The 18338-nt window shown below is 42.4% G+C and overlaps 1 protein-coding gene across 2 annotated transcripts in view; it reads right to left on the bottom strand.

Annotated features, from left to right (window-relative positions):
• The window catches only part of LOC134360064 (phosphatidylinositol 4-kinase alpha), a 267869-nt gene that overhangs the window by 26494 nt on the left and 223037 nt on the right, over positions 1-18338 (bottom strand). For both annotated transcript variants that reach the window (XM_063074140.1, XM_063074141.1), the window contains 5 exons: positions 16407-16527; positions 12705-12834; positions 6835-6905; positions 4828-4900; positions 3498-3568 (listed from right to left, as the gene is read on the bottom strand). In XM_063074140.1, the coding sequence (XP_062930210.1) occupies positions 3498-3568; positions 4828-4900; positions 6835-6905; positions 12705-12834; positions 16407-16527 (466 nt within the window). The remainder of the gene's footprint in view (positions 1-3497; positions 3569-4827; positions 4901-6834; positions 6906-12704; positions 12835-16406; positions 16528-18338) is intronic.

The raw sequence follows: 18338 nt of genomic DNA, 5'->3' as shown, positions 1-18338 counted from the left end.
ACGTCAGTAAGACAAAAGAGCTGATTGTGGACTTTAGGAAGGGTAAGACCAAGGAACACATTCCAATCCTCATAGAGGGATCAGAAGTGGAGATATTGAGCAGTTTCAATTTCCTGGGTGTCAAGATCTCTGAGGACCTAACCTGGTCCCAACATATCGATGCAGTTATAAAGAAGGCAAGACAGCGATTATACATCATTAGGGGTTTTAAGAGATTTAGTATGTCAACAAATACACTCAAAAACCTCTGTAGGTGTCCTGAGAGGCTGCATCTCTGTCTAGTATAGCCCCTCCATACCAGGAGCTACTGCACAGAACCAAAAGAAACTGCAGAGGGTTGTAAATTTAGTTGGCTACAAAGTACCCAGGACATCTTCAAGGAGCGGTGTCTCAGAAAGGCAGTGTCCATTATTAAGGACCTCCAGCACCCAGAGCATGCCCCTTTCTCACTGTTACCAATAGGTAAGAGGTACAGAAGCCTGAAGGCACACACTCAGCAATTCAGGAACAGCTTCTTCCCCTCTGCCATCCGATTCCTAAATGGACATTGAACCCATGATCACTACCTCACTTTTTCAACATATATTTTTTCTGTTTTTTTGCCAATTTTTAATCTATTCAATATATGTATACTGTAATTGATTTACTTATTTCTTTATTATTATTATTTTTCTTCTTCTATATTATGTATTTTATTGAACTGCTGCTGCTAAGTTAACAAATTTCACTCCACATGCTGGTGATAATAAACCTGATTCTGATTCTGTCCCTCTGGTGTTTTGAGCTCCCTCCCCTCTCCCCGCCCCCTTCCCACTTTCAATCCACAATAGAAACCCATATAGAATCAGGTATATATATGTGTCATGATATTTGATTTTTTGTGGCAGCAGTACTGTGCAAAATCATGTCTGTTCTGCCATTTCATCATGGCTGATCAATTTTCTCTCTCAGCTTCAATTCCCTGCCTTCTTCCTGTAACCCTTCATGTCCTGACTAATCAAGAATCTATCAACCTTTGTCTTACTGATGGACTTTTACTGCTGTACCATTGAGAGCATACTCACCAACTGCATCTCAGTGTGGTATGGTAATTGTCCCATATTGGACCGCAAAGCACTCCATCATGTGGTGAAAACTGTCCAGTGGATTATCAGCACCCAATTGCCTATCATTGAGAACATCTACCATAAACGCTGCCTGGGCAATGCGAAAAGCATTATCAAGGATACATCTCACCCTAACCATGGACTTTTTACTCTCCTCCCATCTGGTAGGCGCTACAGGAGCCTCCGCTCCCGCACCAGCAGGCGCAGGAAGAGCTTCTTCCCTAAGGCTGTGACCCTGCTGAATCTCACATCACAGCGCTAAGCAGTATTGCACCCACATTGTACTGTCTCAGTACTTTTATATTTGTGTGCTGTAGCACGCACTTCTTATTCGCAGTTATTTTGTAAATAACACTATTCTTTGCATTTCTGGTTAGATGCTAACTGCATTTTATTGGCTTTGTATCTGTACTCGGCACAATGACAATAAGATTGAATCTAATATAAATATACCCAATGATTTGGCCTCCACAGTCGCTTGTGGCAATGAATTCCCCAGATTCACTGCTCTCTGGTTAAAGAAGCTCCTCGTCATCTCCATTCTAAAAGGACACCCCTCTATTCTGAGGCTGTGTCCTCTGCTCTTAGACTCCCCCACCATAGGAAACATCCTCTCCACATCCACTCTACTGAGGCCTTTCAACATTCAATAGGTTTCAATTGGTAATTACATCTTTAGTTTTTGCTCTCAACCTGAGCCCTAATGGGTATGGTTTAGCTGGGACTAATAACAATTTGAAATAAATATATCCACTGGGCTTGCACAAAAAGAGGTGAATTGTGGAGATATGAGCAAAAAACTGTACAATAGAAGTTTCATCCAGATAAAAATGATCTTTCAAAGAGACACCACAAATGATAACCCAAGAGGCCTTCATGTGACAAGATATGTCATGAAACCATTTCCAAGCCACCAGATTTTCAGCCTGCTTGCTCTATAGCGAATTCAGAGACATCAAAGGGCTTAAGTAACCATTCAGACTTACTTTTTTTCCTGAATAGCAAACCAGAAAATGAGGAAGCATGTCTATTTTATTTTACTGATAGTGGAATAATGATTGTGACATTCATGGGAGTTCATTTGTTTGATATGTGCCGTGTCGTAAGACATGGGCGATCATGGTCTTCCCATGACCATGGTTACTCTTGGCAAATTTTTCTACAGAAGTAGTTTGCCATTGCCTCCTTCTCGGCAGTGTCTTTACAAGATGGATGAGCCCAGCCATTATCTATAGTCCGGAGATTGTCAGTGGGCACATAACCAGAACTTGTGATATGCACCACCTGCTCCCATGGCTTCACGTGACCCTGATTGGGGTGGAAGGGGCTAAGCAGGTGCTACATCTTGCCCAAGGGTGATCCGCAGGCTAGCAGAGAGAAGGAGCGCCTTACACCTCCTTTGGTAGAGACGTATCTCCACCCTGCCACCTCACAGAAGTTACATATACTGTATATATTTTGAGGACCCACACTGAATGTTTAGGAACAGATTTCTGAACAGTCCATGAACACAACCTCACTACTTCGCTCTCTTTTTGCAGTAATTATTTCATTTTTAATATATTTCTTACAGTAATGTTTTTCGTATTTCACCCAACTGTTGCCACAAAACTACAGATTTCATGCCATATACCAGTGGTAATGAACCCCAGTCTGCTGGCCTTTGAGAATTTCAGCTCCATTTCACACTATTCCCACACGCAGTAGTGAGGTGACCTTGACTACATCAGTTGGCCCTTGAAAGATGGAGTTTGAAAAGTTAATGAGGCAGGAGCTTATGGCAGAAAAGAAACTCCACAATGACTGACCCTTACCTGCCCGACTCAGTGGCACAATTTAAATGCAGTGAAGAACATGCCCTTTCCAGGGAAGTGAAAGAAAAACGAATGATTTGTTTTTCTGTACAGGTCCACATAAAGACCAAAAGATATAGGAGGAGAATTAGGCCTTTTGGCCTATTGTGTTTGCTCTGCCAATATATCATGGCTGATCCATTTTCCTCTTCAGTCCCAGCCATCCGATCTTAGACTCCACCAAAACAAGAAACATCTTCTCCACAAACACTATCGAGGCATTTCAACGTTTGATAGGTTTCAATGAGACCCCCAATCCCATTCTTCTGAATTCCAGTGAGCACAGGCCAAAGCCGTCAAACGCTCCTCGTACAATAAACATTTAATCTTGGAATCATTTTTGTGAACCTCCTCTGAACCCTCTCCAATATCAGCACATCCTTTTTTAGGTAAGGTGCCCAAAACTGCTCACAATACTCCAAGTGAGGCCTCACCAAATTATCAGGAATAGGAAACTGGAACTCTTCAGTTTCAAATAAAAAAATCATTCCTTCAAGTAGATTTTACAATGTGTTACACGAGTAAAATCTTTACTGACCTTCCTTTTCTAGTTCAGCTACTCCACATCGCTTTACTTTAAACTTTGCCAGGTACGGAGCTTTGGCTGCACTGTGAATAAATCAAAAACACAAGCATTGATTGTAGAACATTATAGCAGAGTACAGGCCTTTTCGCCCACAATATAGTGCTGACCGTTTAACCTTCTCCAAGATCAATTTAATCCTCTCCTCCCACACAATCCTCCATTTTACTCTTTTTTATTTATTTAGCAATACAGTGTGGAGTAGACCTTTCTGACCCTTCGAGCCATGCTGCCCAGCAACCCTCGACAACACTGATTTAACCCTAAGCTAATCACGGGACAATTTAAAATGACCAACTAACCTACCTGGTACATCTTTGGACAATGGGAGGATACCGGACACCCGGAGAAAAACTCATGCATTCCACGGGGAGGATTTACAAAATGACACCAGAATGTAAATCCACACTCCGGAATGCCTCGAGATGTAATAGTGTTGTTCTAACCGCAACAGTACTGCAGCTTTCATTCCTGTGTTTCTCCAAGAATCTCTTAAATCCGTCTTGCTAGTAGTGCTGCCAGGGGATTCCACCCACTCACCACTCTCTGTATAAAAACCTAGTTCTGATATTCCTCCTGTACTTTCCACAAAACACCTTAAAATTATGAGCAACAATCACAAAATGCTGGAGGAACTCAGCAGGTCAGGCAGTATATAGTGAATAAACAGTTGATGTTTCAGGCCAAAATCCTTGCTCCTTAAAATAATTCCCTCTTCTATTAGCCATTGCCAACCTGGGAAAAAGTCTCTGGCTGTCCACTCTATCTATGCCTCCTATAATATTGTACACATCTGATCAAGTCACCTTTCATCCTCCTTGGCTTGAAAGAGAAAAGAGCTAGCGGGCTCAATCTATCCTCATGAGACATGCTGGCTGGATTAGAGAGCACCCTGGTAAATCTCCTCTGACCCCTCTCTAAAGCTTCCATATCCTTCCTATAATGAGACAACCAGAACTAAACACAATAATTTTCAGTGACATGCGCAGAATGCTGGAGGAACCCGGCAGGTTAGGCAGCATCCTGGAAATTAAAAAACAGTTGATGTTTTGCACTGAGATCCTTTATCAGGACCGGAAAGGAAGGGAGATGATGCCAGGATAAAATAACACACAACACAATAATTTACAAAGGCGCCCAAAATTCTATGTCATGATTCTGTATAGAAATACGAAAACACTAAAGATTAGTTTACTATTACATACCTATTCAGCACAAAACAACTCCTTATAAATTAATAAAAGGAATGGACAAGAGGAGATGTAAATGTAAAGACAAGTTTCACCTTTGCATAGGAGTTCCTGACTTGTAATCAATATCCAAAACGATTGCTTCTGGGTTACTAGGAAGGTAACAACCTGAAAGCAAGAGAATACAAACTTCTGAATGCTCGATCTTCAATCATTATGTATTGAATCTTAACTGAATTTCACAGGAGCACCATTGAGAGTCTCCTGACAAGATGCATCTCCAGCTGGTATGAGAGCAGCAGAGCATTGGACCAGAAGTCCCTACAAAGGACTGTAGGAACAGCTGAGAGGATCATAGGGTCTCCATCCATCAAGGACATTTACCAGGAGCACAGGAGTGCTGCTTACACAGGGAACTTAGTATTATCAATTTCTATCCATGCAGCATCCTCTTTGACTTTCTACCATCAGGCAGAAGACTGCATAAGGACAAGAACAGTTTCTTCCCTCAGGCTACTAGGCATCTGAACTCCCTGCCGCATCGCATTCAAAGTGTCACCAATAATTTGTACCATACTCTACAATATTTAATTTTTACACATTACTTTGTTTATCTATGCGTAATTCATTTGTAGATTTAATTTTTAATTTGCTAAGCTATTGTGTGTTATACGTGAGTTATGTGTACTACTTTACGTCCTGGTCTGGAGAAACGTTGTCTTGTTTGATGGTATGCATCTATATAGTTAAATGACAATAAACTTGACTTGAATTGACTTGGTGTTTTGTATTTAATATTTCAGCAATGTTTGAGTAATATCATAAATACACAGCTTGATTAAACATTCTTTCTTTATGAGTAATGTGCAAAAGTATGTGAATGGCATACATCATTACGCCACCACATCATATGGCACATCTCACTAAGAGTAAAATGAAGCAGGCACATTATCCAGGACATCTTCAAGGAGGGATGCATCAAAAAGGCAGCACCCAATATTAAGGATTCACAATACCCAGGACATGCCTTGTTTTCATTGCTACCATCAGGAAGGAGGTATAGGAGCCTGAAGGCACAGACTCAATGATACAGGAACAGCTTCTTCCCCTCTGCCATCGATTTCTGAATGGCCATTCAACCCATGAACACTACCTCACTACTTGTTTTATTTCTATTTTTGTACTACTTATGTAATTTAACTATTTACTACATACAGTTACTGTAATTAATCATGTACTGCAATGCACTGCTGCTGCAAAGAGAAAAAATTTCATCACATATGCTGGTGATATTAAACCCAATTCTGATTCTGATTCCTGAGTTTTCCTTTGGATTAGTTTTTGGAGATACAAAGCATAACAATTGGTATTAAAGAAATAATAAGGACCACACTTTAGATTCCTGTTGCAAAGACTCCCAAACTACAACACTCCAACTTTAGGTACAGAGGAGATATCAGGGGTAAGTTTTTTTACACAGAGAGTGGTGAGTGCATGGAATGGGCTGCGGGCGGCGGCAGTGGAGGTGGAAATGATAGGGTCTTTTAAGAGAATCCTGGATAGGTACATACAGCTTAGAAAAATAGAGGGCTATGGGTAAGCCTAGGTAGTTCTAAAGTAAGGACATGTTTGGCACAGCTTTGTGGGCCGAAGGGCCTGTATTGTGCTGTAGGTTTCTATGTTTAAAGATGGGTAAAGACAAGTTGGGTGGTGAGGTGGAGATATGTCTCTACCAAAGACACTCCTGTAGGTTAGCCTTGGGTAAAGATGTAGCACCTACTTAGCCCTCCTCACCCACCCCTGATCAGGGTCACGTAAAGCCACAGGAGCAGGTACTGGATGGCTGTACGAGGAATTGGTGCGTATCACAGGTCCTGGTTATGCAACCACTGATGCCAGGCAGACAGCTTCTGAAGAGTATTGATAATGGCTGGAGTCTCCCATCTTGTAAAAACACTATCCAGAAGAAGACAATGACAAAACACTTCTGTAAAGACCATGATCACCTACGTCATACAACATGGCACATAATGAACGAATGAAAGACAAGTACCAACAGAAACTCGGGAACCAGGAGGCAACATGAGAAGACTCTCTCTTACCTGGTTGGACTTTAACCTCTGACAAGGCCTTCAGACAGGCTTTTTTCCTCTCTTCTCCTTTAGGATAAGGCCTAAAGATAAGGAACGTCACGGTAAGATTCCATGTTTCCTGTATTTCTGCTGCATTCAACGGCACTTTCTCACAGAAATTAACTTCACCCAGCTATAATCAGAGGGTGAGGGTGAGAGTGAGAGACAGAGATCAAGGAGAAAGAGAAAGGCAGAGAGAGAAAATGAGAGATACAATGAATGACAGGAAAGAGAATGAAAAGAGGAGAAAAGAATTAGCTAGAACAAGGAAAAAGAAAGAAAAAACTAGGAGAGAGACAACAGAAATGGGAGAGAGGAGAGAGAGAGAGAGAGAGTAAAAATGGGAGAGGAGAGAGAGTGAGCAAAAATGGGAGAGAGGAGAGAGAGCGAGCAAAAATGGGAGAGAGGAGAGCGAGCAAAAGTGGGAGAGAGGAGAGAAAGAGAGAGAGCAGAAATGGGAGAGAGAGATAGCAAAAATGGGAGAGAGGAGAGAGCGCGAGCAAAAATGGGAGAGGAGAGAGAGAGCAAAAACAGGAGAGAGGGAGAGAGAGCAAAAATGGGAGAGAGGAGAGAAAGAGGAAAAATTGGAGAGAGGAGAGAGAGCAAAAATGGGAGAGGAGAGGGAGAGAGTGAGCAAAACTGGGAGAGGAGAGAAAGCAAAAGATTGGAAGAGATGAGATAGAGTGAGAAAACTAGAAGGAGAGAGAACAAGAGAGATTGGACAGCTAGGAGAAATGAAATTCCATTGTTTATGATACTGCAGATAAAGGGAGGCTACTTTAGTGCAATAGAGGCTTTATCATGTGTCCCCAGAATTCTTGGATCTTTGGAAAGGAATAAGTCAGACATTTATCAAAGTGCTGACTGACAGAAATACTAACAGTAAAAGAAAAAGCTATGAACAGATATAACACCAGATTTTTTGCAACAGATGATTATCTGAATGACAGCACTAGTTATGGTACAATGGTTCATTTCTCACATCAACTTTAGAAGCAATCTGACATGACCTTATCCTCAATCTCCTTTCAAAAAGAACCAGAAACATGCAGCTTACTGCAATTGTATAACTGTCTTCACACGGGAAGAGGGTAGTTTCAAAGTACAAAGTAAATTTTATTATCAAAATCCATATATGTCATCATGTACAATCCTGAGATTCATTTTCTTATGGGCATATTCAATAAATCTATAGAATAATAGCTATAATAGAATCAATAAAAGATCACATCAGCTTAGGTGTTCAACCACTGTACAAAAGACACAAATTGTGTACATGCAAAAAGAAAGAAATAATAATAAACAACAAATATTGAGAACATGAGATAAAGAGCCCTTAAAAGTGAGTCAATTGGTTGGGGGAACATTTCAATGATGGGGCAAGTGAAGTTGACTAAAATTATCCCCTTTGTTTCAAGAGCCTGATGATTGAAGGGTAGTAACTCCTCCTGAACCTGGTGGTGTGGGTCCTGAAGCTCCTGCACCTTCTTCCTGATGGCAGCACCAAGAAGAGGGCATGTCCCATGTGGTGGGGATGCTGCTTTCCTGCAACAGTGAACTGGTTAGGGTTTGTAAGTTGTAGGGATGCAATGTTGACACCAGAATTGCAGTGACAACTGCAGGCTTCCCCCAGCACATCCATGGCCCGTGTTGGTCGTTGACACAAACAAATATTGTATGTTTTAATGCACATGTGACAATAAAACTAATCTTTTTCTAATAACAGATAGTTAAACTTAAAGTAGGTCACTGAGAACCAATTTCCAGCATTTTGTGGGAAGTACAGAAGAATATCAAAAGCAATACACACAAAATGCTAGGGGAACTCAGCAGGCCAGGCAACATCTATGGAAAAGACTAAACAGATGACGTTTCGGGCTGAGACCCTGTATCAGAATATCAATTTCAATTCCACTTCCCATTCCTATTCTGACATGTCAGTCTATGGCCTCGTCTTTTGACACTATGAGGACACACTCAGGTTGTAGGAGCAACACCTTCGATTCTCTCTGGGTATACCATAAGACCACAAGACAGGAGCAGAATTAGGCCATTCAGCCAATCAGGTCTGCTCTCTCATTTCATTATAGCTAATCCCGAATCCTACTCAAACCCATACACTTGCCTTCCTTTGATGCCCTGACTGCTTCAAAATATACCCACAGACTTGAACTCCACAGCAGTCTGTGGCAGAGCATTCCACAGATTTGCTACTCTCTAGCTAAAAAATTTCCTCCTTACCTCTCTTCTAAAAGGTCACCCCTCAATTTTGAGGCTGTGCCCTCTAGTTCTGGATACCCCACCATAGGAAACATCCTTCCACATCCACCTTATCTCGTCCTTTCAACATTCCATAGGTTTCAATGAAATCCCCACACATTCTTCTAAAGTCCAGTAAATACAGGCCCATATGTTAACCTGTTCATTCCTGGAATCATCCTCATGAACCTGTCTCCAATGACAACATATCCTTTATGAGACGTGGGACCTAAAACTGCTGACAATACTCCAAATACGTCCTTGACTAGTGTCTTATAAAGGCACAGCATTATCTCCTTACTTATATATTCTATTCCCCTTGAAATAAATGCCAACATTGCATTCTTTGCCATAGATTCAACCTGTAAATTAACCTTCAGGAAGTCTTGCATGATGACTCCCAAGTCCCTCTGCACCTCTAATGTTTGAACTTTCTCCTTATTTAGATAATAGTCTGCTCTATTGTTCCTATTATCAAAATGTAATATCATACATTTCCCAACACTGAATTCCATCTCACACTTTTTTTGCCTATTCTTCCAATTTGCCTGTCCTGCTGCAATTGCATTGCTTTCTCAGCACTTCCTATCCCTCCATCTATCTTCAAATCATCAGCAAACTTTGCCACAAAGCCATCAATTCCATTATCCAAATCATTGACAAAGAATGTGAAAAGTAGTGGTCCCAATACTGACCCCTGAGGAACACCACTAGTCGCTGGCAGCCAACCAGCCCCTTTTATTCCCACTCACTGCCTCCTGCCTGTCAGCTATTCCTCTATCCATGCCAGTATCTTTCCTGTATGCCTTAGGATTTTATCTTGTTAAGCAGCCTCATGTGTGGCACCGTATCAAAAGCCTTTTGAAAATCCAAGTAAGTGACATCTACTGTCTCTCCTTTGTCCACTCTGCTTGTTACTTCCTTGAAGAACTCTAACAGATTTGTCAGGCAAAATTTCCCTTTACATCAACCTTGCAGACTTTGACATATCTTATCTTATCGTCTTATCGTTAGTCTCCAAGTACCCCGAAATCTCATTTCAATAATAGACTCCAAGACTTTCCCAACCATTGATGTTAGGCTAACTGGCCTATAATTTCCTTTCTTTTGCCTTCCTCCCCTTTTAAAGAGTGGAGTAACATTTGCAATCTTCCAGTCCTACGAGACCATGCCACATTCAAGTGATTCTTGAAAAATCACAACCAATGCATCTGTTATCTCCTCAGCAACCTCTCTCAGGACTCTGGGATGTAGTCCATCTGGTCCATGTAGTCTCCAACCTGATGGCATGAACATCGATTTTTTGAACTTCTGGTAACTGCCTGCCCCTCCCCCCCAACTCTCCTCTCCTTCACCATTCCTATTTCCCTCTCACACCTTCTCTTCTTACCTGCCCATCACCTCCCTCTGGTGCTCCTCCCCCTTCTGTCCTCTCCTATCAGATTCCCCCTTCACCTCTTTCCCCAATCAACTTTCCAGCTCGTTACTTCATAGATGTTGCCTGGCCTGCTGAGTTCGCCCAGCATTTTGTGTGTGTTGGTTTGGATTTCCAGCATCCGCAGATTTTCCTCATGTTACAGAAGGATATCAGATAGGTATTGACAATAATGTTCCAAAGCTCTTTGAAACGGGGAGGTGGGTTGGTGTCAGAAGTCTGAAAAGCAACAAACATTAGTCTCTCATTCGAAAGAGGAACCAAGGATAAACCCAGCCAGCACAGGCCAGTCAGGTTAACCTCGGTTGGGGGAAACACTGATCCAGGACACGACTAAGTCACCTGGATGAAAATGAATTTAAGTAATGCGAATCAGCACAGATTTGTAAAAGAAGAATCCCAATGAAGGGACTCGGCCTGATTTGTCAACTGTTTATTTCTCTGCCTGAATTGCTGAGACCCCCAGCACTTTGCATGAGTTTCTTAAAATATCTGGTATCTTCAGAATCACTTGTGCTTCAGAGAGAAATAATCTTCTTTTCCAATTAGATGGAATTTTGTGTTGAAGTTTAAGAAAGAGTTGCTGAGCGAAATATAGTTAATTTTATGTACTTGGATTTCAGAAGGTTTTTGATGAGATGTCAATTAACAATGTTGAAGCACAGGGAATAAAAGGGACATTGATGTACAAGGTACAATGATCTGCAAGGTCTGAAGTACAAGAAACAGCAATAGAGGCTCATGTTGAATGGTTGTTTCTCACACAGGAGTAAGGTCTACTCCCAAGGATCACATTAATTATTTATTTATTGAGATATAGCAGAGAAAAGGCCCTTCCAACCCTTGCACCCAGCAACCCCCAATATGACCCTAGCCTAATCATAGAACAATGACCAATTAACATACTAACCAGTAGGTCTTTGGACTGTGGGAGGAAACCAGAGTACCCAGAATGAAACCCATCCAATCACGGGGAAAACGCACAGACTCCTGACAGGCAGCGTCGGGAATTTAAGCCCATACTGTAAAGTGTTGTGCAAACCGCTACACTACAGTGCCACTCCTAGGACCACTGCATTTTGTGATCTTTATTAACGACTCAGACTTGAGTACAAGCCACAATTCCAAAATTTGCAGATGAGGCTAAATTTCTGGTTTAGTGAACTGCAAAGAAGATAGCAATAGAATGCAGCAGGCTGTAAAGAAGCAGGTGAAATGGGCAGACACATAGCAGTTGAAGTTTAATGAAGTGATCCACTTCAATAGGAAGAATGAAGAGTAACTTTGACAAACTTCTATAGATGTGAAGTGCAGAATGTACTGACTGCCTGCGTCATGGCCTCGTATAGAAACACCAATGTCTTTAAACAGAAAATCCTACAACAAGTAGTAGATATGGCCCAGTCCATCACAGGTTAAACCCTCCCCACCACTGGGCACATCTACATGGAGCGCTGTCACAGGAAAGCAGCATCCACCATCAGGTACCCCCACCACCCAGGACATGCTCTCTTCTCACTGCTGCCATCAGGAAGAAGGTACAGGAGTCTCAGGACTCACACCACCAGGTTCAGGAACAGTTACTACCCCTCAACCATCAGGCTTTTGAACCAAAGGGGATAACCACTTAACTTCTTTTTCCCCCATGACTGAACTGTTCCCACAACAAATGGACTCACTTTCAAGGACTCTTCATCTTATGCTCTCGATATTTATTGCATATTTATTTATTATTTCCTTCTTTTTGTGTTTGTTGTCTTTCGCACTCTGGTTGAACATCCAAATTGGTGTGGTCTTTCATTGATTCTATTATTATTATTATTCTGTAGATTTATTGAGTATGCCCACAAGAATAGTAACAATTTCAGGTTGTATACTGTATACATTTGCTGGGATTAAATTGAACTATTTGAAAATGAATCTCAGGGTCATATATGGTGACATATGTAAGTACATTCATAATAAATTTACTTTGAACTTTGAGCTTTAACCTCTATCCTCTTTCCTGACTGATTCAAATTAGATGAAAAATCCTTGCGTGCAGTTTTTGGAATGATAGTGGTCCTGGTAAACTGGCGTGGGTAACACAACATTCATTGCATCCATTTCAAACCCTGACTGAGATTTAGAGAGGAAACCATCTTACTTAATGATGGCTGAGACATTGGTGATCTTGTTGAAGAAGTCATATTCTCGTTGGTAGAAGTCCTTTGCTGGGCCAGACAGAGACACAGTGATCTCTTCAATCAGTTGTTCTAGTAAGTCGCCGATATCAGCTGCCAGCAAAACACATAGAAAACCATTATAGTAAAACTTTGTTAATAGAACCAGCAGGTATTGGATGCTACTGTAATAACACCCAGCACAATTTTATTTCAGCACACACAAAATGTTGAAGGAGCTTTGGAGCAAAGGAAGATGAGAGGCGACTTGACAGAGGTGTACAAAATAATTATCATCATTATCATTATGTGCCGTGTTGATCATGGTCTCCACGGTCATGATAGTTCTTGGCAAATTTTTCTTCTACAGAAGTGGTTTGTCATTGCCTTCTTCTGGGCAGTGTCTTTACAGGTCAGGTGACTCCGGTGATTTTCAATACTCTTCAGAGATTGCCTGCCTGGCATCAGTGGTCACATAACCAGGACTTGTGACATGAACCTGGTGCTCATACGACCATCCACCACCTGCTCCCACGATTTCATGTGACTCTGACTGGGGGTCTAAGCAGGCGCTGCACCTTGCCCAGGGGTGACCTGCACCTTAAACCTCCTTCGGTAGTGATGTATCTCTACCCTGCCACCAAGTACAAGATAATAACAGGCATTAATTGAGTGGATAGCCAAATACTTCTTCCCGGGGTGGAAATGAGTAATACCAAAGAGCAAAATTTAAAAATGATTGGAGTAAAGGAACGCCGGGGGGGGGGGGCCGAGGGGGAATGTCAGAGGTAAGTGTTTTTCCCCCAAAGAGAATGGTGATAGAGGCATATACATTAGAGCATTTAAGAGACTCTTAAAGCACATGGATGATAGAAAAATGACGGGCTACGTAGGAAGGAAGGGTTAGATTGATCTTACAAGTACGTTAAAAGGTTAACACAACATTGTGGGCTGAACAGCCTGTACTGTTCTATGTCCTAGGTTCTATTAACCCGATAGGTCAGACCGCATCTATGAAGGAGAATAAACAATCGGGCTGAGACACTTCATCAGTACACATCGGGGTTTATTCCCCTCCATAGATGCTGCCTGACCTGCTGATTTCCTTCAGCATTTTGTGTCTGTTTCTTTGGATTTCCAGCAACTTCAGAATCTCCTGTGTTTACACTTACATTTCACAATTTTTTACACAATAAAATTATTAATTTTCCACTGAGTGGCTCCAGCCACAAACCTTAATGTCCCTGAGCTTTGACAGCAGACTCAGTTCCCAGCCTGGTTGCAGGGCCAGCTTTTGCACTCTGAACTGACAAACAAGTCAGTTAACGAACAATTAAGACTTATGAAGAACTGGATATCAGTATTTAATACTAGACATAAGACATAAACACTAGATACTTTGCAGGTGCTGGAATTCCAGAGCAACACACAAAAACAGCGAGAGGAACTCGGCAAGTCAGACAGAACACAGAACAGTACAGCACAGTATAGGACCTTCAGCCCACAATGTTGTGCCGACCCTCAAACCCTGCCTCCCATATAACCCCCCACCTTAAGTTCCTCCATATACCTGTCTAGTAGTCTCTTAAATTTCACTAGTTTATCCGTGACAGCATCTATGGAAATGAATAAACAGTTGATGCTTTGGGCTGAGTTTTGATGAAGGGTCTCAACCCAAAACGTCGACTCTACGTTTTGCCTGACTGCTGACTTCCTTCAGCATCTTGTGTTTATGATGACATCTGTCCATTCAGGATTTGAATACTGTTCATCTCAATGTTTACTTGGAGCAGGATCAGGGCAATTTGCCAACTAAGTGACAAGCAGGTAACTATTTCCTCCAGTTTTTAGCTGTCATCAGAGTTCTTTATTTTTGATCTCTCCCTTTAATGTGGATCTGCGGCATTGGAAAGGCAGATTTTCCACAGTTTGATGCCAAACCCCATTCATCAGCTTGATTGGGCAGTGACAATAGCTCGTGGGGAATCCACCCATTAATCTTCACATGCTTTAGAGGCTGGAATTTGGCTCCATTGCTGATGTCCCCACCCAGCTGCACTCTGGAAAGTTATTGTGCACACAAGTCTTGTTTTGCAAGTCCACCCAAGAGATTGTTCCATCAAAATCACAGCCCCACTGAGGGAATCGATCTCTTGAAAATATTAGGGCCATTTTCTGCAGTCTGAAGCACCTCACATTAACTTTCTCCTTTGTGCCAAACTTGGCTGAAATAATTAACTCTTTAGGGTGGCAGTGTGTAGATACATCTTCGCCAAGGGAGGTGTAAGGCACTCCTTCTCTCTGCTAGCCTGCAGGTCACCCTTGGGCAAGGTGTAGCACCAGCCTAGCCTCCCTCCCCCACTACCCCCTCCACCTGATCAGTGTCACCACACACCCCTCATACAAACTCTTCTCCCTCCTGTCATCTGGCAAAAGGCACTAAAGTATTCGGGCTCTCACGACCAGACTGCGCAACAGTTTCTTCCCCCAAGTCATCAGACTCCTCAATACCCAGAGCCTGGACTGACACCAACCTACTGCTCTCTACTGTGCCTATTGTCTTGTTTATTATTTATTGTAATGCCTGCACTGTTTTGTGCACTTTATGCGGTCCTGGGTAGGTCTGTAGTCCAGTGTAGTTTTGTGTTGTTTTTTACGTGGTTCAGTGCAGTTTTTGTATTGTTCATGTAGCACCATGGTCTTGAAAAACACTGTCTCGTTTTTACTGTGTACTGTACCAGCAGTTATGGTCGAAATGACAATAAAAAGTGACTTGACTTGACTTGAAGCCATGGAAACAGGCGGTGGATGGTCATATGAGCGGCTGATACATATACAAGTCCTGGTTATGCAACCAGAGAAATCTCTGAAGAGTATTGATAATGACTGAGGTCACCCGTCTTGTAGAGACACTGCCCAGAAGAAGGCAATGGCAAACCACTTCTATGGAAAAATTTGCTAAGAACAATCACGGTCATAAGAGTATGATTGTTTACATCATAAAAAGCAGCATGTAATGATGATGATGAATTAACTCTTGATGTTTAGCATTTAAATCCTAAGAGATTCCATTAGTATATTGAGAGCAAAAAGATAACCAGGGAAGGAATGCACAAAGTCAGAACTATTCGCTGGTGATGGATTTAAAAAAGAAATTCCTGTCAACATCACGATCTGCCTCCCAGAGGATCACAACTTTGTTTTGGTTTGGAGGTTTGTGTGCCTCCATGACCTGGAGAGCCATGTTGCCTGGTGTCGGGGCTTTATGCTTTGGCTCTTGGTAGGGTCACTCATGCCAAACAGGTCAAAGGGTACAGGCCAGACTACGAGTGGTCCACCAGTCCTCCAGGTTCTGGGGGGTTAGGGGGGCGGTAACCGTGACTGGTCAACAAAACTGTTAGGGAAACAGCAATGAAGAATCCTTCTATATCCGAGTGCAACTGAGTCTCCGCCCGGGACTTGCATGATTGACAGTAGTGAAAACCGAGAGGAAGCTACTGGCACAATGAAGCAAGCCCTGAACACCACCAGAGATGGAGGAGCTTCATTGCTGCTCTAAACACCAGCGGCGTTACATCAGTAAGTAAGTAACCAATTTCCCCTGGGATCAATAAAGTATGACTATGACTAATCACAATAGATACACAACCACTGTTCTTGTGCAGTACCACAGGATCAATACTTACGGTCTTTATGACTGCCTTCTTCATCAGTGAATATGTTGGTTTTCATGTTCCAAATAAACTGATGACCTAAAAGCTGTGACTTGGCAGCTGCACACAAGATGTATTCCCTTACGTAGCCCATCTAGAATAATTTGTAAAGAACATGAATGAATGGAAATGACAGGTGAAGATGAAGTTCTATTAGAATGCACGGCATTTGTTGTTCTCTGCAGCTGGAGAACTTGCCTTATTTTGTTTAATTCAAAGAAACTGCATAAAGAAATGCAGTCGACCCAGAGAGCTATGCTGGCTGTAGTCAGGGCTTTATGCTTTTGCTCTTGGTAGGGTCATCCAGGTCAAAGGGTAGGGGTATGGTCCTGGTGCAGGCTGACAGCAGCTTAAATGTTTGGCAAATGGGTCGAAGGGTCTTACTCTGTGCTGTACTTTTCTACGACTCCATGACTCTAAAGGGTGTGACGCTATTACAGCTCAGGGTGTCGGAGTCTGGAGTTCACTAGAATTCAGAAAAGTGTGGGGTGACCTCATTGAAACCTATTGAATGATGAAGGGCCTTAATAGAGTGGACGTGGAGAGGATGTTTTCTATGGTGGGGGAGTCCAAGACTAGAGGACACGGCCTCAGAATAGAGAGGTGCCCTTTTAGAACAGAATTTCTTTAGCCAGAGAGTGGAATCTGTTGCCACAGGCAGCTGTGGTGTCCAAGTCATTGGGTATATTTAAGGCAAAGTTTGATAGATTCTTGATTAGTTAGGGCATGAAGGGATATAAGGAGAAGGCCAGAGATTGGGGCTGAGAGAGAAATGGATCAGCTATGATGAAATTACAGAGCAGACTTAATGGGCCAAATGGCCTAATTCTGCCCCTGTATTTTATGGTCCTCTCCTCCCCATGGAATGCATAGGATTTCCCTGAACGGTCCAGTTTTCTCTCACATTCCAAAGATATACAGGGTAGGTTAAACAGTCATGTCAATTGTCCTGTGACTAGGTTAGGGTTAAATTGGGGATGCTGGGTCGGCGCGGCTTGAAGGGACAAAAGGGCCAACTCCGCACTGTATCGCTAAATGAAAATGAAAATGAAAATAAAAATAAAAGATTTATGAGGATGTTGCCAGGACTTGATGGCCTGAATTATGGGGGGCTGGTTAGACTAGGTCTAGAGAGCCTGAATTATTGGGAGATGTTGGTTAGACTAAGCCAAGGGGGCCTAAGTTAAAGGGAGACGTTGGTAAGACCTGGCATCGTGTATGTAATATGCATATAAAGAAGGGGCATCAAAGTAGCATAGTGCAGTGGTCCCCAACCATCAGGCCGCAAAGCATGCGCTACGAGGAATCGATATGATTTGGCGATATGAGTCAGCTGCACCTTTCCTCACTCCCTGTCACGGCCACTGTTGAGCTTGAACACACGCGAGGTCATTACGCACGCGTCATCCATGTCAGCGCGGGAAGGAGATCAACTCCTCGAGCTTGCAAATGACGACGGGCTGAAAAGTATATTTGACATAACATCTCTGCCGGCATTCTGGATCAAAGTCAAGGCTAAATATCCTGAGATAGCCATGAAAGCACTGAAAACTTTGCTTCCATTTCCAACGTATCTCTGCAATGAATGCAACAAAAACTAAATTGCGGAATAGACTGGACATAAGGAACCCCGTTCGAGTATCGCTGTCTCCCGTCACCCCTCCATGTTGTTGCAGGGAAACAAGCCCAGGGCTTCCACTGATTCAGCGATATTGGTGTGTTGCAATGATTTTATATGTTCATAGGGGGAAAGTATGTGCTGTGTGTTTAATATCCAAATGTTACTTAAAATGTTATGATGCTATTGACTTATAAGTGACTTATATAACCATATAACAATTACAGCACGGAAACAGGCCATCTCTGCCCTTCTAGTCCGTGCTGAACACTACTCTCACCTAGTCC

This window comes from Mobula hypostoma, chromosome 21 (assembly GCF_963921235.1).
Source record: "Mobula hypostoma chromosome 21, sMobHyp1.1, whole genome shotgun sequence".
Classification (NCBI taxonomy): Eukaryota; Metazoa; Chordata; class Chondrichthyes; order Myliobatiformes; family Myliobatidae; genus Mobula; species Mobula hypostoma.
Note: the sequence above shows the minus strand (reverse complement) of the source record. Positions and strands in the feature narration are given on the sequence as shown.